The sequence below is a fragment of the Bubalus kerabau genome, chromosome 17, assembly GCF_029407905.1.
Source record: "Bubalus kerabau isolate K-KA32 ecotype Philippines breed swamp buffalo chromosome 17, PCC_UOA_SB_1v2, whole genome shotgun sequence".
Lineage (NCBI taxonomy): Eukaryota > Metazoa > Chordata > Mammalia > Artiodactyla > Bovidae > Bubalus > Bubalus kerabau.
The window spans coordinates 50,930,047-50,954,296 of NC_073640.1; the positions used below are offsets into that span (position 1 = coordinate 50,930,047).

Below are 24,250 nucleotides of genomic sequence, written 5' to 3' on the forward strand. Positions count from 1 at the left end.
ATAATTTCTTTTTAGATCCCACATATAAGGGATGTCATATGCTATTTCTCTGTCTGATTTACTGTCTGATTTACTTCATTCAGTATGACACTCGCTAGGTCCATCCATATTGCTGCAGATGGCATTATTTCATTCTTTTTAATGTATGAGCCCAATTCTTGCATCTCCTCATATCTAGAAAAGCACCAGATTCCTTCATGGTGACATCTGCTCCTCGTGACTAGCAGAAACCTTCTGCAAAAATATGTGCTTGGTTGTATGAACTCCCCCTTCACCAAAATCACATATATATTGACCTCCCCCTGCCCGCCCCCACCCATCTCTTTGGAGCATTTTCTCAGAAATATCTGAAATGCTGTCATAGCCTGAGCTATGGTCCTCATTTTGCCCAAATAAAACTTAACTCATGACTCTCACGTTGTGCTTTTTTTTTTTTTTAAGTCAAGGGATAGACAGTGTGTGTGTGTGGGGTGGGGGGGGAGGGAAGCAAATAGAAACAAAGAACACAGGCAGAGGAAAAGAACAGAAAAGGTTATAGGAAAAGGAAAGGAAGCAGTCAGATTTTGAAGGTTAGGAGCCGAAAGGAACAGAAGGGAATACGGTTGCTGACTCACTGCATCTCCTGGAGAGTGTCCCGTCTCTTCAGCAGAGCTATCAGCATGCTCTTAGTTTGGATGCCTGTGACTCTTACCATAAGGTATAAGGTCTTAGCCCGCACATTTTTATCACTGTCCATCAATCCCACAGCCAGGGGAATCGCAAAGAGACGGCTCATGAAGCCTAGCTTCTCCAATCCCTCCCAGGCTGTCTCCCGGACCTCTGGATTGGAATGACTTGTGTCTTCCATGAGGCGACAAGCAGTCTCAGAATGCCACCTTGGAGATACTTGATGGGAGGCAAAAATCTGTGCCAGGATACTTACGTATGTCTTGTATTGCTCTATAGAACAGTAAACTGTGAGGTTGAGGATGGTCTCAATTATAGTATTGATAAGTCCTTCATCCAGTTTTCTTCCCATCCAATTTTGACTAGCCAAGTTTACAAGAATATCAAAGAAAGTTTGTTTGCCCGGCATGGGTTTTTGGTCTGGTTTCCTCTTTGAGATTTTTTGTCTTATTGAAGTCACAGGTGACAGTGCCTGACTTCTGCTGAGTCCAGTCATGTCCCAGTCCTTATCTTGGTAGGATAGGTGGAGATCACAGTGCAAGAAGACGGGGGTACCCTCAGGCCAAAGACGGGCACGGATCACTGAGTTGGGGATGTAGCCATCTGGAGGAAAGGGCCAAGGCCGCCCTTGACCAAAGAAACGCCATAATATCTGATAAGGTTTCAACCCATCCCAGCCAGCCAGTCGCAACTGCGGAGGAACCACGAATGGGGGACGATCACGTTTAGGAGTAAGAATAGGAAAATCAATATACTTATCTTCCAGAAAATGCAATGTGGGTCCCTCCTGCATCACAGAGGACTTAGGCCTCTCTTCCTCCACAACATGGGGCACAGTATGGTCAAAGGCAATCATCCGCTTGTTAACAAGAGCCTCTAGCCCCTGTAATTCCTGCGGCCCTTGACCAAAGTAGACAAATTTGGGTACAAATACTTTTTTGAATGAAAAGAAGAAGCTAGGCAGGAAGGGTTTAGGGGCTTCTTGTATGTCATCTGCATTGTTCAGGAGAGTTAGGTGAATCAGCTGGGCTGGAGGGAGCAGTTTTAAGCAGGATACCAGGTAAAGACTCTGGTTGAAAGTCAGAAGCAGGTCACCCCGGTCATTGGCAAAGCAGAGTGGGCCAAAATATAACGCAGAGTCCAACTCAGTTATGAGTTTCCCACGGAAGTCCCAGATCCGGACTGAGCCGCCAGCGTCCCCGGTGACAAAAAGTTTCAGGGAAAGGCAGACATCAAATGAAGTGATGGCACATTGGTGCAGGCATTTTGTCTCTTTAAAGTCAGATCTCTGCTTTGATCCTGGAGATGTCAGGAAGTCCTGATAACTCCAGAGATGCCAGTGGTGGTTCTCAGTGATGGCACCCACAGAACCTGGCAAGAGTATCACGTGCTTTAGGGGGCAAACACAGAGAATTTGGCTGACAGGCTGCAGGACTACCCTGTTCCCCTGAAGCACAGCTTCTGTCAGGTATACAATATTATCCATGCCATAGGAACAGAGCAAGGAGTACTCCTGGGGACCCTCCAAGGTAGACAATGCCAGGACTGCCCCAGAGTGAAGAATCTTTGCTACTCGGGCACAACTGTAGTGGGAGAGGATTCTCACAGTGCCACTGTCATGCCCACTGAACATCAGTCCTACAAGGCCCTTACCCAAATGGTAGTGCCCATAGGCTAGGCATCTGACTCTATCCCCAAGGTTTACTGAAGGGCACATAAGATACTTGGCTGTGCAAGGAGAGCGTGTTGCATCAAACACCAGCACCTCTGAACCATCTGTTGCCACAAAGAGCTCCTCTCTGTGTGAGTCATAGGCCCAAGCCACAGCCTTATCCATGATAAGTAGAGGCCAAGTGATAACCAGGAGATCTCCTGTTACTGGAGACAAGAAGCGCAACAGACCATCCTTAGTGGCACATAGGATCCGAGTCCAATTATGGCCACAGCAGACCCGCCGCACCTCCTGGGGAGCAGAACCACAGACATTGAAGAGGCTGTAAAAGTAGGGCAGGTGATACAATGAGAAAGTGTGGTTAGTCTGGCAGAAAAAGGTGCTATTATCAATGAACTGCAGTCTCTGCATGTTCTTGTCAATATCCAGCTGCCGCAGCAAGTTCCCAAAGGCAAGGTTCCATTCCTTCACAACACCTTCACCACCTGCTGTTAGTAAGGTATAGGTCTCTGACCGGCTTTGGATACATATCACTGATGAGGAATGAGCCTGGAAGCTGTGGAGGAAGTTACCTCTGTCTAGACCCCAAGCATGGATTTCTCCATCCTTGTTTCCAACATAGAAGTAGCCCTGAGATAAACAAGTGAAGGAGCAGGTGATGGTGGAGCCACTGTTGATGGGAGTGAACTTCTTCACCTCTTCTAGCTGGCCCTGACCTCGGTGGGTGAAGACTCTCACCTTATTCTCACAATGAGCCAGCAGGGAGCCCGGGGGGCCATTCAGGGAAAAGCCCTGAACAAGCTCACCACCAGGCACAGGCACAGTTTGGGCCATTTGCAGGCCCCTGCCGTTTGGCAAGATAAACCAGGTGACCACAGCGCCCAGGGTGCCAGAGAGAAGCATCTCAGTTTCTGAGTCATAGCTGAGGCAGCTGATGGAGAAACGACAGGGGACCATACTCAGAGATATGAACCCTTGATGGTGATCCCCAAAGAGCCACAGGCACATGTCATCACAGTAAGCAATTAACATGTGATAGGGAGCTATGTGGACCATCGCTTGGATGGGTGGCACTTGAGCCATCACACGGAACTTCATCTTTTTTATCACTCCTTCCATTTCTGCAGCTTTCTTCTGTACCCAGAGTACTGCCTAGAAGAGGATGAGAGATGAAAGCCTCACCATGGAGGAAGCCTCCTCCCCAATGTGAGGGGTAGATGGACCTCCCTGGTGGGCCAGTGGCTAAGGCTCTGTGCTCCCAATGCAGGGGGCCCGAATTCAATTCCTGGTCAGGGAACCAGATCCCACATGCCACAGCAAAGATCAAAGATCCCACATGCTGCAACTAAGACCTGGCACAGCTGAATAAATAAAAAATTTTAAGTGAGGGGTAGAAAAATGTTGAATGTTTAGATCCCTTTTCCCTCTTGTGGGTCTAAGAAAAGACTGAATAGCTTGACTTTGGGAGTTTCCTGATGCTAGGAGTCAGGTGTGTGATAGAAGCACTATGTTTAAGGCTCTTTCCTTGGCCTTTAGCCTACTTTATGGAGAATGTGAATTCTGTCAACCTGATGATTAGAGGGGAAGAAGGATCACTGCATCCAGGTCAGATTGGGATATGGAGATGGGTATTACAATGAACTAGCTTAGAATCACCCTCAGCATCCTAAGATGAGGGCAGTTTAAGTATTATGCATATAAAATGGATTAAGCACGAGGTAGGGGACTTCCCTGGTGGTCCAGAGATTAAGAATTTGCCTGCCAATGTAGGGGACACGGGTTCATTCCATGGCCTGGGAATATTCACATGCCGGGGGGCAGCTAAGCCTGTGTGCCACAAATAATGAGTCTGTGCTATAGAGCCCACAAGCCACAACTAGTAGGCCTATGCAGCGTGACTGCTGAAACGTGCGTGCCCTAGAGTGCACGCTCCGTGACAAAAGAAGCCACTTCAATGAGAAAGCTGCTCACTGCAACTAGAGAGTAGCCCCCATTCATTACAACTGGAGAGAGGCTGAGCCCGGCAACAAAGACCCGGTGCAGCCAAGTAAATAAATACAATTTAAAAGAAAAAGAATGAGGGGGAAAAGGACGAGGTCACTTTACCTGCATTTGTTTTGAATACAGTTCCACCCAGTTTAAGGAGACAAAATAGTTGTCATCAGTGGAGTAGAAGCAGATGAAAGGTTTGCTCTCAGGATGGTGAGACTCTTGGCATAGAATCTCAGCCCAGTCACTCAGCATATTCACAGCACCCTCTGTTTTTTCACCAACCTGAGAGAGAGGAGTGACCTGAGCTAAGAGGGTTGAATCCCCACATACTCATTCATTTAATGAATATTGAGGGATTAGTGGAAGTCTCTTCTTTCGCTGACCAACATTTATTCACCCTACTTCTAGAAAGCACAATTGGGGGAGCTATCCTCTCCTCCCTCACCCTCAGAATGCATCCTAATTCATCACGGTATCTGCCAGCCTTTCTCACCAAAGTTCTGTGAGAGAAGTAAGCCCCAACACCCTTACATATCTATTCTATATAATGGGTATTAATTCTTCCCTGTGCATCAGGAATGCTACTAGTTATATACCATCCTTAAGAGAACTGAGAAAATAGCCCCTCAAATCATTGTTTGTGTCCTATGGATCAGATGAGGTACCACCTTTGAGAAAGGCTGGTGGTATGTTTGTGACAGACACTGGGGATATGATGCTGAACAAAAGAGTTATGAGCTAAGCTCTTAAAAGATAAGAGTCCAGTGGAACAGGTGCTAAGCAAACAACTACACATGACTATCTGTATGTATGAATGCTCAGTCGCTCAGTTGTGTCCTACTCATTGCAACCCCATGGACTATAGCCCGCCCAGCTCCTCTGTCCATAGGATTTTCCTGGCAAGAATCCTGAAGTGGGGTGTCATTTCCTCCTCCAGGGGATCTTCCCGACTCAGGGATCGAACCCGTGTCTTCTGTATCTCCTGCATTGACAGGCAGATTCTTTTTTATTACTGAGCCTTCTAACAAATGACTTATACAAAACAAAATCTTCAAAAGAAATACAATCCTGTATGAGAATGACAAAGGAACTCAACCTTGGCAAATATCGCTCCCTGTCACAGTTGGACCAAAACTTTAAAGTTCCTGCCCGCACCCAAAGGACCACTCCTGTCACAATCACAGACATGATGTTGTAGCCTCTGGGAAACTCATGCTTCACACACGTGGAATGCCCACCATGTGTGATGGCTAGACCTGTGGCATGCACCTCCTTCACTATTCTCATGGGCATCCATGGAAAACATGTGGTCGACAACACAGAGTTAGCTGTGCCTCAGCTCCAATATTCTGAATTCTGACCCAGTGGAGTGTGTGTGTGTGCACATGTGCACACGCACTTCACTCACATGCATCTCTCAAGAAAAGTTTGTTTCTTTTCAACATGTTACATAGTACAATCCACACTACCTTCTAGTGACTGTAGCGTATTCCTAGGATATATATCCTTATTTATATAAGGATATCCTTATAACAAGCATATATGAACTCCTCATTCTGACTACCCAAAGTTGAGGCTCAATAAGTTTATTTTGGAAGTCCCTCTTCTCAGCAGACACTCATGCTATACCTGCCTCTTGAACAATCGTCCACAAATTTAACTCTCCAGATCTCTGCAATAGAATGTGTACTATGACCACCTAGGCTGGCAAGTGAAATACTCAAGTTCGGTTCAGTTCAGCTCAGTCACTCAGTCATGTCCGACTCTGTGACCCCATGGACTGCCAGGCCTCCCTGTCCATCACCAACTCCTGGAGCTTGTTCAAACACATGTCCACTGAGTCGGTGATGCCATCCAACCATCTCATCCTCTGTCATCCCCTTCTCCCCCTGCCTTCAATCTTTTCCAGCTGCTGCTGCTAAGTCACATCAGTCGTGTCTGACTCTGTGCGACCCCATAGACAGCAGCCCACCAGGCTCCCCTGTCCCTGCAATTCTCCAGGCAAGAATACTGGAGTGGGTTGCCATTTCCTTCTCCAGTGCATGAAAGTGAAAAGTGAAAGTGAAGTTGCTCAGTCGTGTCCGACTCTTTGCAACCCCATAGACTGTAGCCCACCAGGCTCCTCTGTCTGCGGGATTTCCCAGGCAAGAGTACTGGAGTGGGGTGCCATCGCCTTCTCCGTCTTTCCCAGCATCAGGGTCTTTTCCAATAAGTTAGATCTTCACATCAGGTGGCCAAAGTATCGGAGTTTCAGCTTCAGCATCAGTCCTTCCAATGAATATTCAGGACTGATTTCCTTTAGGATTGACTGGTTGGATCTCCTTGCTGTCCAAGGGACTCTCAAGAGTCTTCTCCAACACCACAGTTCAAAAGCATCAATTCTTCGGCACTCAGCTTTCTTCACAGTCCAACTCTCACATCCATACATGACTACTGGAAAAACCATAGCTTTGACTAAATGGACTTTTCTTGGCAAAGTAATGTCTCTGCTTTTTAATATGCTGTCTAGGTTGGTCACAGCTTTTCTTTCAAGGAGCAAGCATCTTTTAATTTCATGATTGCAGTCACCATTTGCAGTGATTTTGGAGCCCAGGAAAAGAAAGTCTCTCACTGTTTCCACTGTTTCCCCAACTATTCCCCATGAAGTGATGGGACCACATGCTGTGATCTTAGTTTTTTGAATGTTGAGTTTTAAACCAGCTTTTTCACTTTCCTCTTTCACTTTCTTCAAGATGTTCTTTAGTGCCTCTTCACTTTCTGCCATAAGGGTGGTGTCACCTGCATATCTGAGGTTATTAATATTTCTCCTGGCAATCTTGATTCCAGCTTGTGCTTCATCCAACCCAACATTTCTCATGATGTACTCTGCATATAAGTTAAATAAGCAGGGTGACAATATATAGCCTTGACATACTCCTTTCCCAATTTAGAACCAGTCTGCTGTTCCATGTCCAGTTATAACTGTTGCTTCTTGACTGCATACAGATTTCTCAGGAGGTAGGGAAGGCAGTCTGGTATTCCCATCTCTTGAAGAATTTCCTACAGTTTGTTGTGATCCACACAGTCAAAGGCTTTGGCATAGTCAATAAAGCAGAAGTAGATATTTTTCTGGAACTCTCTTGCTTTTTCTATAATCCAGCTGATGTTGGCAATTTGATCTCTGGTTCCTCTGCCTTTTCTAAATCCAGCTTGAACATCTGGAAGTTTTCAGTTCATGTACCGTTGAAGCCTGGCTTAGAGAATTTTGAGCATTACTTTGCTAGCGTGTGAAATGAGTGTAATTGTGCAGTAGTTTGGAATGAAAACTGACCTTTTCCAGTCTTGTGGCCACTGCTGAGTTTTCCAAATTTGCTGCCATACTGAGTGCAGCACTTTAACAGCATCATCGTTTAGGATTTGAAATAGCTTAGCCGGAATTCCATCATCTCCACTAGCTTTGTTCATAATGATGCTTCCTAAGGCTCACTTGACTTCGCATTCCAGGATGTCTGGCTCTAGGTGAGTGATGACACCGTCATGGTTATCTGGGTCATTAAGATTTTTTTTTTTTTTGCATAGTTCTTCTGTGTATTCTTGCCACCTCTTCTTAATATCTTCTGCTTCTGTTAGGTCCATATTGTTTCTGTCCTTTATTGTGCCCAAATTTGCATTAAATATTCCCTTGGTATCTCTAATTTTCTTGAAGAGATTTCTAGTCTTTCCCATTCAATTGTTTTCCTCTATTTCTTTGCATTGATCACTAAGAAGGCTTTCTGACCTCTCCTTGCTAGTCTTTGGAACTCTGCATTCAGATGGGTATATCTTTCCTTTTCTCTTTGCCTTTAGCTTCTCTTCTTTTCTCAGCTATTTTTAAGGCCTCCTCAGACAACCGTTTTGCCTTTTTGCATTTCTTTTTCTTGGGGATGGTACAGTGTCACGGACCTCTGTCCATAGTTCTTCAGTCACTCTGTCTATCACATCTAATCCCTTGAATCTATTCATCACTTCCACTGTATAATCGTAAGGGGTTTGATTTAGGTCATACCTGAATGATCTAATGGTTTTCCCTAGTTTCTTCAATTTAAGTCTGAATTTTGCAATGAGGAGTTCATGATCTGAGCCACAGTCTGCTCCCAGTCTTGTTTTTGCTGACTGTATACAGCTTCTTCATCTTTGGCTGCAAAGAATATAATCAATCTGATTTTGGTGTTGACCGTCTGGTGAAGTCCATGGGTAGATTCAACTCTTGTGTTGTTGGAAGAGGGTATTTGCTATGACCAGTGCATTCTCTTGGGAGAACTCTGTTAGCCTTTGCCCTGCTTCATTTTGTACTCCAAGTATTAATACTTCTTTACTCAAAATTCCCATCACGCCTGCTGCCTACATCCACAGAGGCTTTGAAACTGCGCTGAAGCCATTATCCACAACTCAGAATCTCTGTCCTCCCTAAAATTTTCATTGTCAGATTGTTGTATATTCTGAGAGAATACAGAGAGCTGGAGAACTTCAAGCATGATTCAGGGACAGCCACAGAGTTGAGAGGATCATGGTGTCTGATCATGATCTTCCCTCTTCATTGAACCAGAAACCTCATTTACACACCCTTTATGCCTTAGTTAATCACCATCCCTCTCCTCCTTTCCAGACTTCGTGGACAAATAATTTACTCACTCCTTCAGCACTGTCAATGCCCATCTACAGAAGAACTCTAAAAGAAAACGATATCTTAAGCCCAAGCAGTATATCTCTACCTAGCACTACTGTTACCTACTCTGTGTCAATCCCCATTCCTTGCTCTTCCTCCTCCTTCCATCCCGATAAAACTTGGAACTTGATTAAGGTGATCATGGACTCAGAAATTCTGGAGAGTGGTACTGACACATGCTCCAATACTTCAGCCACCTGGTGTGAAGAGCTGACTCATTGGAAAAGACCCTGATGCTGGGAAAGATTGAGGCAAAAGGAGAAATGGGCGACAGAGGATGAGATGGTAAGATAGCGTCACTGACTCAATGGACGTGAGTTTGAGCAAACCCCAGGAGATAGTGAAGGACAGGGAAGCCTGGTCTGCTACACAGTCCACGGGGTCACAAAGAGTCGGACATGACTGAGCAACTGAACAACAGTGACGACAGAGTGGCACCATGGTGCATCAAGGCTGGCACAACCCTGTGCTCTCTGACCTTCTCTCTTCTACCTACTTTTAATTTAAAGCTGGAAGTGTGGCAACTATCTTGTACCTTTATGATAGTAAGCTGAACACTAAAGAGGTAAAAAAAGGAGTAAAAAGGAACATGATTCTTTGACACCATGTAAGACAAATTCCTCCTGCTTGTTTAATCCATTTAAGGCCATTTTCTGGTTTTCATTTAGTTTTCGTAGCACATGTTCTAATTATAACTAATGTTATCATATTAATCTAGACTTGGGAGTTGTTTAGGGCTGTGAGAGGGCCCTTCCAAAGTGGCTCACATGTTGCTCCTGCCACAGGCTGCCCTGACAGGGATAGAGAATTAGTCTAAGCCCACCATGCACCTCATACACGTCACCTGTTTATCCTTCAGGATGCTCTTTAAGAGGGGTTTCAAGTCCTTCCACTCAGGAATAAGTCTGGGTGATGTTGATGTTCTCGTGATATCCCAGCACTTAAAAGACATCTTGGATTATAGAATCTGTGGAAACAAAAGTGACTGAATTACAATGTCTGATGTGAGACTGGAAAATAAGGAAACTGAGAGAGGGAAGAGCAACAGAGAAATTTAGAGAAGGGCAGAAGCAAATTAGTCCTTTAGAAACAGGAGAAGCTCTTATTTCAGAAAGATAGGGGCCAGGACTTCCCTGGTGGTACAGTGGATAAGAATTTGCCTGCCAATGCAGGGAACACAGATTCCATCCGTGCTCCAAGAAGATTTCACATGCCGAGGAGCAACAAAGCCCATGCACCATAACTACTGAGCCCACGCTCTGCAATGAGAAGCTGCTGTGATGAAAAGCCCACACACTGCAAGGAAGAATAGCCCTCGCTTGCTTCAACTAGAGAAAGCCTGAGTGCAGCAGCGAAGACCCAGTGAAGCCAAAAACAAAACAAAACAAACAGGGGTCAGAGTGAACTACTGATGCTTGCAACATGGATGAGTCCCAAAAACGTTATAGAACATATACTATTTGATTCCATCTATTATATGAAATTCTAGAAAGGAATCATTGAACCTATAGAGACAGAGAGCAGATGAGTGACTACTTGGGGCTAAGAATTTGGGGGATTGCCTAGGCAGGGGTAAAAGGGAACATCTTGCAGTGATGGAAATGTTCTATATCATGACTTTGGTAGTTGTCACATGGGTATATAAATTTGTCAGAACTCACCGAAACATACACTTAAATGCGTATACTTTAGTGCATGCAAATTATACCTAAATATGGTTTCTAAAGATAGGAATGCAGTAGGGGTTTTTATGAAATCTACAATAGGAAAAAATGTAGCAAAAGCAAGCTGTTAGGTGAGCTTGAGTCAGTTGTAGCACAGGTAAAACAACACAGGAGCCCGGCTTTCCAGCCCTCCTGTAACTCTCATTGGCATGCTCATTTCTTAACACATAACTTTGTAGACACAACTGTGTCTATCCTCAACACAACTGAAGCCTTCATGTATGTGAAAGTCACTCATCCGTTCAACATAGATTCACTCAGTGTTCATTATATGCCAGGCTCTGTGCTGAGAGCTAAAGACAAAGCAGTGAACAAGAATGTTTATCTGCCTGCATGGAGTTTACTATCTAACACAGAAGGCAGACACTGAACAAGATGCCAGACTAAAATAAGCTGAAAGTCTCCCACTACAAACTCCTTAGAGATTCTGGGTAGAATAACAAGTAGCTCAATTCCAGGAGCCAGAAGTGAAGAAAGGGTTAGGGAGAAAGACACAACAATAAGTGCAAACTGCTTCTGTGATGGTCCTGAAGAGGTATAGTTTTCAGAGCCTCAAACTGACCCTAATGGCTGGGAATTAGGGTAGTACTGCCTTGGCTAAGAGAGGAGAGAGGACTTGGGCCATGAGAGAGAGTGACCCGGGACTTCGCTGGTGGTCAAGTGGTTAAGAATCTGCCTGCCCTAGGTAGGGGACACAGGTTCAATCCCTGGTTCAGGAAGATCCCACAACAAAGCCCACAAGATGCAACTACTGAAGCCCGTGTGCCTAGAGCCCATGCTCTGCAATAAGAGAAGTCATCACAATGAGAAGCCTGTACACCTCAATGAAGAGTAGCCCCCATTCACCATGATTGGAGAAAGCCAGTGTACAGCAACAAAGACCCAGCACAGACAAAACTAAATAGATAAATAAACAGAAAAGAGAGCTAGGGACCCAGAACTGAGACTCCTCCATTACCTTGGAGAATGATACTTCCACAGACAGAGCTGGCTTATGACCAGCTTCATGAAAGCTTACACACCTTTAAATCTTTTTTCCATGCATGAGTTGAGAATATACGTACCTCCATATTCAGGAGATAACTGAATGGGTATCATCAAGCTTTCAAAATAATTCTCTGACACATTATCTCCCTAAGAAGAGAAGGAAGGAGAAAGACCACAGAGCATACGAATAATTCTTTCTAAAGAAATTATTTAAAATCTGCACCTGAGAGGGTAATGAGCTACAGGGGTAACAAAAATCTCCTTTACAAGGTCTTAGCATGCTCTGCATAGGTTATCTGACATCTGCTGTTCTCAAATGAAATTCCCAGAACATTGAAAGCCATATTTAATATTATGTTATAGGTGTATATTAAACAAAATCTAAGGAAACCACCAAAAACAAAGAAGCAAATAGTCTGTATGATTTAACCAGGGGGAAGGGGATAGGAAAGAAAAGAAATATAAATCAATCCAATAGGGGAAATATAAGACAAAACATAAGAAGGAAAAAAGAGGTCATGTAAATAGAAATAAGGTGATAGAAACAAATCTAAATATGTTATCGTCATAATAAGTACAGACTAAACTCTTTAGGTAAAAGACAAATTTTCAAACAAATATTGTATATTAATGCATATATATGGAATCTAGAAATATGGTACTGATGAGCAGTCAAGATACAGACATGGAGAACAGACTTGCAGACACAGTGGGGGAAGGAGAGGGTGGGATGAATGGAGAGAGTAGTGTGGAAACCTTTACATTATCATATGTAAAACAGATTTCTTTCTTTTCTTTTCTTTTTTTTTTTTTGGCCGTATGACACAGGGAACTCAACCCCATGCTCTGTGACAATCTAGAAGGGTGGGATAGAGTGGAAGGTGGGAGGGAGGTTCAAGAGGAAGGGGACATATGTATACATATGGCTGATTCATTTTGATATATGGCAGAAATCAACACAACATGGTAAGGCATTTTAATCCTCCAATTAAAAATACATAATTTTTTTAAAAGACAAACTTTCAGATTAGATTTTTTTAAAAATTAATAAAGTATAGTTGTATGCTGTTAGTAAGAAACAAATCTAATATTTAAAAACATAAAAACTTTAAAGTATCATTATTACCATGGTCTTCTATTCTGAAAATTGTTTAAAAACAAGAAAAATAATGAAAAGATCTTTGCAAACTCCACATTCAGCAAAACCAGGAGATGAGTATAATTGGAAGAGAATAAGTTACATGTAAGGACTGAGAAAAGCAGCTGAAATTAGGGGCAGTTATGAAATAGGAACTGGAAACAAGAAACTATGGGGAAAAAAAGGCTTCCCTAGTGGTTAAGAATCCGCCTGCCAACACAGGGGAGAGGGGTTCGACACCTGATCCTGGAAGATCTCACATGCCATAGAGCAGCTAAGCCCGTGCACCACAGCCACTGAGCCCAAAAGCCCTACAGCCTGTGCCTTGCAAAGGAGAAGCCACTGCAGTGAGAAGCCCACTGCCTGCAACTAGAGAACAGCTCCCTCTCACCACAACTAGAAAAAGCCTGAGGGGGAAAAACGAAGATCCAGGGCAGCCAAAAATAAATAATCAATTAATTAAAAAAATAATAACTATGGAGGAACACTTGAGCGTAAAGAGGGACAAGCAGAGGCAGCTGTAAAAAATATGAGGAAAATTACATTTCCCAAAGGTGAGGGTCTCATCACTAGGGTCCTCCTACTTGTAACTATGGCTGCAAGAAACTGGGAAACAGAGGAAGGAGGGCTGCTCAATCTTTTATAAAAGTCATGTTTATGATGGGAGACAGGAAGGGAGCTTTAGTTTTTGTTTAGTTTTTGCTTGTTTTGGCTGTGCTGTGGGGGTTTTCCTGGTGGTTCAGTGGTAAAGAATGCACCTGCAATGAAGGAGACGTAAGAGACTCGGGTTTGATCCCAGGGTTGGAAAGATCTCCTGGAGGAGGGCAGTCCAACCCACTCAAGTATTCTTGCCTGGAGAATCCCATAGACAGAGGAGCCCAGTGGGCTACAGCCCATGGGTTCTCAAAAAGCCAGAAATGACTGAAGCAACTTAACAAGCATGCATGCATGTGTGACCAGGGATTGAACCCAGGCCACAGCAGTAGAAGCCTGAAATCTTAACCACTAGGCCACCAGGCAACTCCCAAGAAGTAAGCTCTAATGTTATGAAAACCAGCTGACTTGGAACTCCACTCTGACTCCTTCAACATACCCAGGAACCTCTTGCAAAGAACTAGTCCGAGAAAACTCAGACAATGATGTGCAAGAAGAAAAGAATGAGTATAATATTAATCCAAAGCTACAAAATGAACTGTTCATGGGTTCTTGAGGCAAGAATACTGGAGTGGTTTGCCATTCCCTTTTCCAGTGGACCATGTTTTGTCAGAATTCTCCACCATGACCCATCCATCTTGGGTGGCCCTGCACGACATAGCTTATAGCTTATAGCTTCATTGTGATCCATGTGATCATTTTGGTTAGCTTTCTGTGGTTTTCATTCTGGAGGCTGTGGGATTGTAGTACTTGCTTCTTCTGTTTGATCTCTGATGGATGAGGATAAGAGCTTGTGCAAGCTTCCTAGTGGAAGGGAGGCTTGCTCCTTGGAAGAAAAGCTACAACCAACCTAGACAGCATATTAAAAAGAGACATCACTTTGCTGACAAAAGTCCATATAGTCAAAGCTATGGTTTTTCCAGTAGTCATGTATGGATGTGAGAGTTGGACCATAAAGTAGGCTGAGTGCTGAAGAATTGATGCTTTTGAACTGTGATGTTGGAGAAGACTCATGAAAATCCCTTGGACAGCAAGGAGATCAAACCAGTCAATCCTAAAGAAAAGCGACCCTGGATATTCATTGGAAGGACTGATGCTAGAGGTGAAGCTCCAGTACTTTGGCTACCTGATGCAAGGAGCCAACTCGCTGGAAAAGACCCTGATGCTGGGAAAGATTGAGGGCAGAAGGAGAAGGGGAAGACAGAGGATGAGATGGTTGGATGGCATCACGGACTCAATGGACAGGACACTATCAAAAAAATAAAAAGACAATCCACAGAATGGGAGGAAATAATTGCAAGTCATCTATATAGTGAGGATATAATATCTAGAATATATAAAGAACAGTTAGAATTGAATAAAAAGACAAATAACCCAAATTAAAAATAGGCTAAGGATTCGAAATGACATTTCCCCAAACAAGAAATGTAAATGGCTAATACCCACAAGAAAAGATGCTCAACATCATGAGTCTTTAAAGAAATGCAAATCAAAACAACAAGATACCACCAAATATCCACTACAATGGCTATACTTTTTAAAAATGGAAAGTAACAAGGGTTGGCAAGGATGTGGAGAAATTGGAATCAAATTGTCAAAACTTGGAAGGCCATCCTTGATAGGTAAGTGAATAAATAAATTGCAGTACCTCTAGACAATGGAACATTATTCAGTTCTAAAAAGAAGTGAGCTATTAAGACACGAGAGGACATGGAGGAACATTAAATGCTTATTATTAAGTGAAGGAAGCCAATCTGAAAAGGTGACATACTGTATAATTCCAACTATATGACATTCTTGGAAAGGTAAAACAATAAAAAGATTAGTTGTCAGGGTTGGATGGGATGAATTCAGAGATGAATAGGCAGAGCAGCAAGAATTTTTCTTCTGGTTTTTTATTTTGTTTTGGCCACGAGGCATGTGGAATCTTAGCTCCCTGACCAGGGCTTGAACCCATACCCCTTTCACTGGAAGGCGAAGTCTTAACCACTGAACCACCAGGGAAGTCTCTCAGAGATGATTTTTATGGCATTAAAAACACTCTGTGATGGGACTTCCCTGGTAGTCCAGTGGCTAAGACTCTAAGCTCCCAATTCAGGGGGCCCAGGTTTGATCCCTGATCAGGGAACTACATCCCACATGCCACAACTAAAGATCCCACAACTAAGCCCCAGAGCAGCCAAGTAAATAAATGAAAGAAAGTGAAAAGTGAAATTTGCTCAGTCATATCTGACTCTGTGTGAATTCTCCAGGCTATAATACTGGAATGGGTATCCTTTTCTCTTCCCAACCCAGAGATCGAACCCAGGTCTGCCCACATTGCAAGTGGGTTCTTTCCCAAGTGAGCCACAGGGGAAGCCCAAGAGTACTGGAGTGGATAGCCTATCCCTTCTCTGGTGGATCTTCCTGACCCAGGAATCAAAATGGGGTCTCCTGCATTGCAGGAGGATTCTTTAACAACTGAGCTATCAGAGAAGCCCCAATAAATAAATATTTTTTTAAAATGCTCTATGATATTAAAGTGATGGATATATATCATTATCAGTTCAGTTGAGTCGTTCAGTCGTGCTGACTCTTTGCGACCCCATGGACTGTAGCACGCCAGGCTTCCCTGTCCATCACCAACTCCCAGAGCCTGCTCAAACTCATGTCCATCAGGTCGGTGATGCCAAATATATTTATATATATACTTTTGCCCAAACCTGTAGGATTCACACCAAGAGTGATAAGGCATGGACTTGGATGATTATACTGTATCAATGTAGGTTCATCCTTGATGAAAAAGTACCATGCTGGTGAGTGATGATACTGAGGCAGAGGTAATGCATATGTGCAGGCAGGGAGTATATGGAAAATCTCTGTACTTCCCTCCCAATTTTGTTATAAAACTGAAAGTGCTCTAAAAATATTTTTTAAAATATTTTCATGACTGATTTGCTTTTTGTATGACAGAAACCAATACAACTGTTAAGCAATTTTCCTCCAATTAAAAAAAGATTTAAAAAAATCTTCACTTAAAAACTTGTATAGAAGTGTTCATAGTAGCATTATTCATAATAGCCCCAAAGTATAAACAATCTAAATGTCCATCACTGGTGAATGAATTAAATTCTTTTTTTCATCCACATGAAGGAGAGTACTGATACATGCTGCAAAATGGATGAAACTTGAAAATACTGTATTATCCTAAAATACTATATATCTGGATGAAAGCATCTGGACACTGGATAATGACACGAAAAACTAATTATAATGAATTTCAAATGTGAAATTCTGAGCTGTGGGGTTATGAGTATTGGCTCTATTATTTATACTTTCCTGAAGCTTATCTAAATTGTAAACAAGGAATTCCCTGGCAGTCCTGTAGTTAGGACTTGGCACTTTCACTGCCATGGTCTGGGTTCAGTCCTTGGTCAAGGAACTAAGATCCCGAAAGCCATGCACTGCTCAGCGAAAAAAAAACAAAAAAAACACCTAGTTCCAAAATAATCAACAGCTATTTGTTGACATTCTACTTTATAACATGTACTTTGCTATCCCCTGATTATCCTAAGATCAAATGCAGTCACTGTCCTCAACAAACTTAAGTGGTTAAAACTCAGGAATTGCTGTAATGGAGCATGTGAAGCTGCATGCTATGCCACAGAAGATTCTAGGGGGAAAACATAGGTTCTCAGCACAAGAGGAGCATGAAGGGGGCTGCTCATGCAGATAATGCATTCCAGGAGGAGAGTATGGCACAGACACTGAAAGTATGATTTGTGCCCAAAACTGCATAGTAGTTACTCTTTTTTTTAATTTTTAAAATTTATTTTATTGTGTATTTTTGGGGGGCTGCACTGGGTCTTCATTGCTGCATGCAGGCTTTTTCTGGTTGCAGCAAGCAGGGGCTACTCTCTAGCTGTGGTGTGTGGGCTTCTCATTGCACTGGCTTCTCTTGTTGCAGAGTACAGGCTCTGCAGTGAGTGGACTCAGTAGTTGTGGCCCACAGACTTAGTCGCCCATGGCATATGGGATCTTAGTTCCCAGACCAGGGATCGAACCCATGTCGCCTGCACTGGCAGGCAGGTTCTTAACCACTGGACCACCAAGAAAGTCCCAGAAGTTAAATATTCTTACAGCACAAGGTTCAAGAGGGCAATAGAAAAAAAAAAAAAAGTGGCTAGGTGGTAAGGAGTTCAATTTTTAATTTATTCATTTTTGACTGCTGGGTCTTCCTTACTACACCCAGGCTTTCTCTAGTTGTGGTGAGTGAAGGCTACTCTTCACTGAGATGGGCGGGCTTCTCACTGCAGTGGCTTCTCTTGTTGCAGAGCACGGGCTGCAGAGCTCAGGGTCAGTAGTTGCAGCACGCAGGCTTTGTTGCTCCACTGCATGTGGGACCTTCCTGAAGCAGGGATCAAATCTGTGTCCCCTACATTGGCAGGTGGATTCTTAACCACTGGACCACTGAAGTCCCAGGAGTTCAATTTTTATCTTGAGTAGTTGTTAGAAAAATACTTCAAAACAATTTTATAATATATATCTGATTTAGAGCAGTGGGAAAGGAAAATCAAATTATGAGAGCAATATAGGAGATTAGGGGTTAGAAACTATGGGCTTCCCAAATGGCACTAGTGGTAAAGAACCTGCCTGCCAATGCACGAGATGTAAGAGACAAAGGTTCTATCCCTGGGTCAGGAAGATCCCCTGGAGGAGAGCATTGCTTCTCCTGGAGGCAACCCACTCCAGTATTCTTGCCAGGAGAACCCCACAGACAGAGGAGCCTGGCAGGCTACAGTCCATAGGGTTGCAAAGAGTCGGACATGACTGAAGGAACTTAGCATGCACACACACAGAATCTATGGATCTTGAAAATTAGTTGGTGGGGAGAGTCAGGAAAGGAGAAATCTATAATGGTTCCTGGGTTTCTGAGTTGGCTGTGAATGAAATTTGGTGCATTCAGATGGACTAAAGAAGTAAGAGCAGGTATGGGGGAAAGATCAGTTTGATTTTGGATTTGTTGAGATGGTTATGGAACATATAAATGAAGACAACTGGATATGTGGGTCTGGAGATCAGGAAAAATGTCTGGATTGAAACAAATATGAAAATGATCAACCCATAGGGAGAGCTGAAGCCAGGCACCCAGAGGAGTGTGCCCACAAGGGAATATGCAGCATGAGAGGGGACTTGATAAGCAGATAACTGGGGAAGCACACTGAGAAAGAACAACTATAGGAAGATAGGATGTTCTCCCAGAAACCAGAGGAGGAGAGTTTCATGAAGGTAGATCAACTGTAACAGAGATGTCAAGTGAGATGAATTAAGAGTGGATTTGGCAAATGCTACTGACATCTTTAATGAGAACAGTATCACAGAAGAGTGATTCTTGAAGTCAGATTGGAGGGAGCTGAGGAGTAAATGAAAAGTAAGAGTACATCATAAGAAACACTGGGCTGGAGGAAGGACAAGTTGGAATCAAGATTTCTGGGAGAAATATCAATAACCTCAGATATGAAGATGACACCACCCTTATGGCAGAAAGTAAAGAAGAACTAAAGAGCCTCTTGATGAAAGTGAAAGAGGAGAGTGAAAAAGTTGGCTTAAAGCTCAACATTCAGAAAACTAAGATCATGGCATCCAGTCCCATCCCTTCATGGCATTTAGATGGGGAAACAGTGGAAACAGTGGCTGACTTATTTTGGGGGGCTCCAAAATCACTGCAGATGGTGATTGCAGCCATGAAATTAAAAGACGCTTGCTCCTTGGAAGGAAGTTATGACCAACCTAGACAGCATATTAAAAAGCAGAGACATTACTTTGTCAACAAAGGTCTGTCTAGTTAAGGCTATGGTGGTCATGTATGGATGTGAGAGTTGGACTATAAAGAAAGCTGAGAGCCGAAGAATTGATGCTTTTGAACTGTGGTGTTGGAGAAGACTCTTGCGAGTCCCTTGGACTGCAAGGAGATGCAACCAGTCCATCCTAAAGGAGATCAGTCCTGGGTGTTCATTGGAGGGACTGATGTTGAAGCTGAAACTCCAAAACTTTGGCCACCTGATGCGGAGTGCTGACTCATTTGAAAGGACCCTGATGCTGGGAAAGACTGAGGTCAGGAGGAGAAGGAGATGACAGAGGATGAGATGGTTGGATAACATCACCTACATGATGGACATGGGTTTGGGTGGACTCCGGGAGTTGGTGATGGACAGGGAGGCCTGGCGTGCTGCGGTTCATGGGGTCGCAAAGAGTCAGACATGACTGAGTGACTGAACTGAACTGAACTGAAGAAACTTAAGTGCAGCTTTTCAAAAGCTTGGAGATGAAGGGGAGAGAGGGAGGAGAGGAGAAATCGAGAGAGAGGGAGAGAAATAGAAGAGTATATAGGGTCAAGGAAAGATTTTTTTTTTAACTCCAGATTTTTCATTATTAAATTCAATAGATATGATTCCTGTCAAATTGCTATAAAAGTCCTGAAATACTTTCTCTGAATTTCTGTACTTGTTGAGGACCGGAGCAAAGAGTTCCTGGCTGCCATTAGAGTACTAAGGGGGACTGCCTTAGGGATTCCTACAATTCCAAGCACTTCTCTCCCACCTAGCAACCTCTCTTACTACCTCACTTCAGTTTCTACCATCAGGAAACTTTAAACCTTCCGAAATCCTGCATATGTCTCTCTAGGACACACATGGGAAGACCAAATGCCTGTGTGCTCAGTCACTCAGTAACGTCAGACTCTTTGCGACCCTATAGACTGTAGCCCAGCCGGTTCCTTTGTCCATGGGATTTCCCAGGCAAGAATACTGGAGTGGATGGCCATTTCCTCCTCCAGGGGACCTTCCCAACCCAGGGATCAAATCTGCATTTCCTTTGTTGGCAGGTGGATTCTTTTACCATTGGGCCACTTGGGAAGCCCAAAGACCAAATGATTAGCCCCTAAATGGTACAGATGAACCAATTTACAGGGCAAGAATAGAGACCTAGATGTAGGGAATGGCTATGTGGACATGCGGCAGTCTGGGGATGAACTGGGAAATTGGGATTGGTATATGTACACTGCCATATATAAAGCAGACAGTTAGTGGGAACTTGCTATATAGCACAGGGAGCTCAGCTCACTGCTCTGTGGTGGTATAGATGGATGGGATGGGGCAGGGGGCGGGGGGATGGAGGAAGTCCAAAGGAAGGGGATATATGTATATATATAGCTGATTCACTTCTTTGTACAGAAGAAACTAAAACAACATTGTAGAGAACTATACCCTGTTTTTTAAAAAAGGATTGTTTTAGATGAGATAATTAAACATGGTTAAATGGTGTTGGAGTAGACTCTTGATAGTCCCTTGGACAGCAAGGAGATCAAACCAATCAACCCTAATGGAAATAAACCCTGAATATTCATTGGAAAGACTGATGCTGAAGCTGAAGGTCTGATACTTTGGCCAGCTTAAGAGAAGAGCCGACTCATTGGAAAAGACCCAAATGCTGGGAAAGATTGTGGGCAGAAGAAGAAGGGGGCAACAGAGAATGAGATGGTTGGATGGCATCATCGACTCAATGGACATGAGTTTGAGCAGAATGTGGGAGTTGGTGAAGAACAGAGACGTCTAGTGTGCTGCAGTCCATGGGGTCACAAAGAGTCAGACAGGACTTAGCGACTGAACAAATGTCAGGAGGGGGATGCCATAAAGGAGGGAGAGTGCAAATACAGGAAAGAGGGGATGGGCTGCTACATCAAGCTGATATGAAGAGAAATGAGGGTTGGTTCCCACAGTCTCAGAGACTCCCTCAAGCTTTCTCTGGTAATTTAAGACTTGGAGCTCTGGCTGAAAAAAAATGGAACATGTCTGACACTTCTATCCAAATCCTAGGCTAGGGAATTCCCTGGTGGTCCAGTGGTTAGGCCTCGATGCTTTCACTGCATAGGCCCAGGGTTCAATCTCTGGTAGGGGAGCTAAGATACTGTAAGCCTCGCAGGGGGGAAAAAAAAATTCCTAGGTTAACACTCCATTTCACTAGGTTTGCAGTGAGAGGCATTTCACTTTAACCCCTCTTGGCCTCAAGAAGAAATGCCCCTCTCTTTCTCCCTATGAAAACCTTTAAAAAATAAAGTGAGATACTGAAATTCAAGAGATTTTATAAAAGAAAAAAATACAGTAAAATTCAGGAGGCTATTATTGTGAGAGAAGTGAAGGGGCATGTTGTGATTGAGGGAGAATGGGGATTAAAAATGACATTGAGAATCAAATAGACTTACGTGCGTAATCCTAGGTTCTGCCACTTCAGTTTCTTCTTTTTTCCCTTTAGGTTCCTCAGACTGAACAAAGTCTTCTCTCACATATATCAGATACCTTAATGAGCTCAGTGGCTCATTAAGTGGCTCAGATACCTCAATGCCCCTCAATATACATTCTCCAAGTTGGTAAATTTTTACTAACATCATCCGTCACAGGTTTCCCATCCCCTCCTTATTCACTCCTAGCTCATACACCTTTATCCTCCACAGAAGATAACATGCCCCTAATTCTAGAAGAGACAGACTGTGTCACAGCTTCCTATAGAAAGAGTGTCACTAGCTCCAACATCATAATGGTTCAGATCTCCCAACCCCCGCACCCCCACACACTGTGTCCAGTGGGCACAACACCAGCACTGTTAAGAACCTCAAAATTCCCACATGAGTTTGAGGAGCACTGGGAGCAGGGAGAATCTGGCCCTTTGAAAATATGGCAGTAGGATGGAGAGGGCATGTAAACTGGACTTGCTCGACAGAGTGGCTTTCCGAAGGGTGACCATTTCAGATAGCACAGCCAGATGACTACAGACGCTAATGTGTTGGGATGTGATGTAGTTAGAGGAGCTTTGCTATTTTATATAAACTTCAATGCATGTTTACATATGCCAGGCACTATTTTAGGAACTGTTTATGCACTGCTCCAACAATACCTTAAATCAGGGTTGCCAGATAAAATACAATTATACTTTGATTCCCAGTTAAATTCGAAATTCAGATAAACTGTATTTGGGACATGCACTTAAAAAAAAAGAAAAGAAAAAAATTGTCCGTCTTTTAACTGAAATTCAAACTTAACTGGAGGTCCTACATTTTCATTCGCTGACTGCAGCCCTACAGTAAGGTACGGTGATGCCCTGGTCCGTCCACACAGCTAGAACGTGGCAGAGCCAGAGTCAGAGTCCAGGCATGTTCTTAGCTATTATGCCATGTCACTGGATCTGCGGGAATGCGCGTTTGAGACTCCGGCCTTTATGACAGAGGCCGGGCATCAGCGGCCGCGGGGCCGCGGCCCCTTTGTGGTTATAAAGGGGCTCCTCGCGCCTTGTACGATGCCTGCGCCCGAGCCCCACCAGGCCAGATGGAGCCACAAAGCAAAACCTTTTATAAAAACACTAGTGGTGGGAGATAGAGCAACATTATCCAAACATTCCTCTGGCTTCTTTCTGCGCTACCCCTCACAGGCAAACAGGCATGGCGGCCACTGGAGGGCGAACTTGAGAGAGTGGCCCCGCTCCGTCCCTGTGCAGGTTGGTCGGGAGGAGGGACGCGCGTATGAGTCCCACCAACGCTCCCTTCCGCGTCCGCCCGGCCCTCTGCGAGGACCTTGCCCTGCCTTGCTTGGTCCGGCACGGGCGGCCACAGCATTCTGGCGGGAAAGCACGCCAGCCCCACTGGGCAAGGGAGCGGGCACGAGAGGCGGAGCTCAGACTAGCGCGGAGATGTGAGTCACGTGCGTGCGCTGGCGCCCACCCAAAGGCCCTGACCCGACGCCCCACTTCCCACACCTGAAGCCTCTCGAGGCTTGCTTCGCCTTCTCCCGCTCGGTGGCGCCCTTTCTTGGCCTCTCACGCGCTCTTCTGCCTCTTTTCTCCACGGGTCTCGCGGTTTTCCCGCTCTTCAGTACGGAGAGACCAGAAGGGAGGGACAGAGAGACCCGCGTGAAAGGGTGGCTGCTGCTGCTAAGTCGCTTCAGTCGTGTCCGACTCTGTGCGACCCCCAGAGACGGCAGCCCACCAGGCTCCGCCGTCCCTGGGATTCTCCAGGCAAGAACACTGGAGTGGGTTGCCATTTCCTTCTCCGAAAGGGTGGCTGGGGTTGGGGGCGGGGGGCGGGGGGGGGGGGGGGGGCAGATTTCGTCCTTCCAGGCAGGGGACTTGGAACAACACCCACGACGGCGAGTGAACTCCGACTCCGGTTTGGGCCGCGGAGGCGGGACGACATTTCCCAGCGTCTATGCAGCGCTCCTTAGGCCAAGTCTTTCTCCGTCTCCTGGGGACGTGAAGGGTAGAAGTTTGGATTTTTCCAGTGTGCTGCTGAATCATGCAGTTTCCAGTACCATCCATCCCAAGTTTCGTTAGGTTCCGCCTTTCGCTTCAGTTTTACCCAGGCCATACGAGAGCAGGGAGAGGACGGCGCGGGGGGTGGGGGTGGGAAGGCGCGGCTGCAGCTCCCGGGATGCTCGTGGGGAAGCTCCTTGGGGCTTACCTTGCCATCAGGCCAATCCACCTGCCTAGTGTTGCCTGCGGTAAGTAGGTAGCTGTGAAGGCGGTGTTGGGAGTGGATGGGAACCATAACCCCTAACCTACACAATGTTGGGAAACCAGTTCCAGTGTGCTGCTTGCGTAGCTCCTTGTGTTTCTTGGAGACGGCCAGGGATTTACAGCTCTCTGGAGACCCTGGGGAGAGAGGGAGCTTTCCCAGGAGGCCCCGCGGGGTCACCTCTCTCCTTAAGTAG

The 24,250-nt window shown here is 44.6% G+C and overlaps 1 protein-coding gene across 1 annotated transcript in view; it reads right to left on the bottom strand.

Annotated features, from left to right (window-relative positions):
• The window catches only part of LOC129630645 (WD repeat-containing protein 87-like), a 29,850-nt gene extending 7,911 nt beyond the window's left edge, over positions 1-21,939 (bottom strand). Inside the window, exons 1-4 of the mRNA XM_055551151.1 lie at positions 21,757-21,939; positions 11,803-11,872; positions 4,445-4,635; positions 615-3,490 (exon numbers count right to left, since the gene is read on the bottom strand). Of these exons, the coding sequence (XP_055407126.1) occupies positions 615-3,490; positions 4,445-4,635; positions 11,803-11,872; positions 21,757-21,939 (3,320 nt within the window). The remainder of the gene's footprint in view (positions 1-614; positions 3,491-4,444; positions 4,636-11,802; positions 11,873-21,756) is intronic.
• Between the last annotated feature and the right edge of the window lie 2,311 nt (positions 21,940-24,250).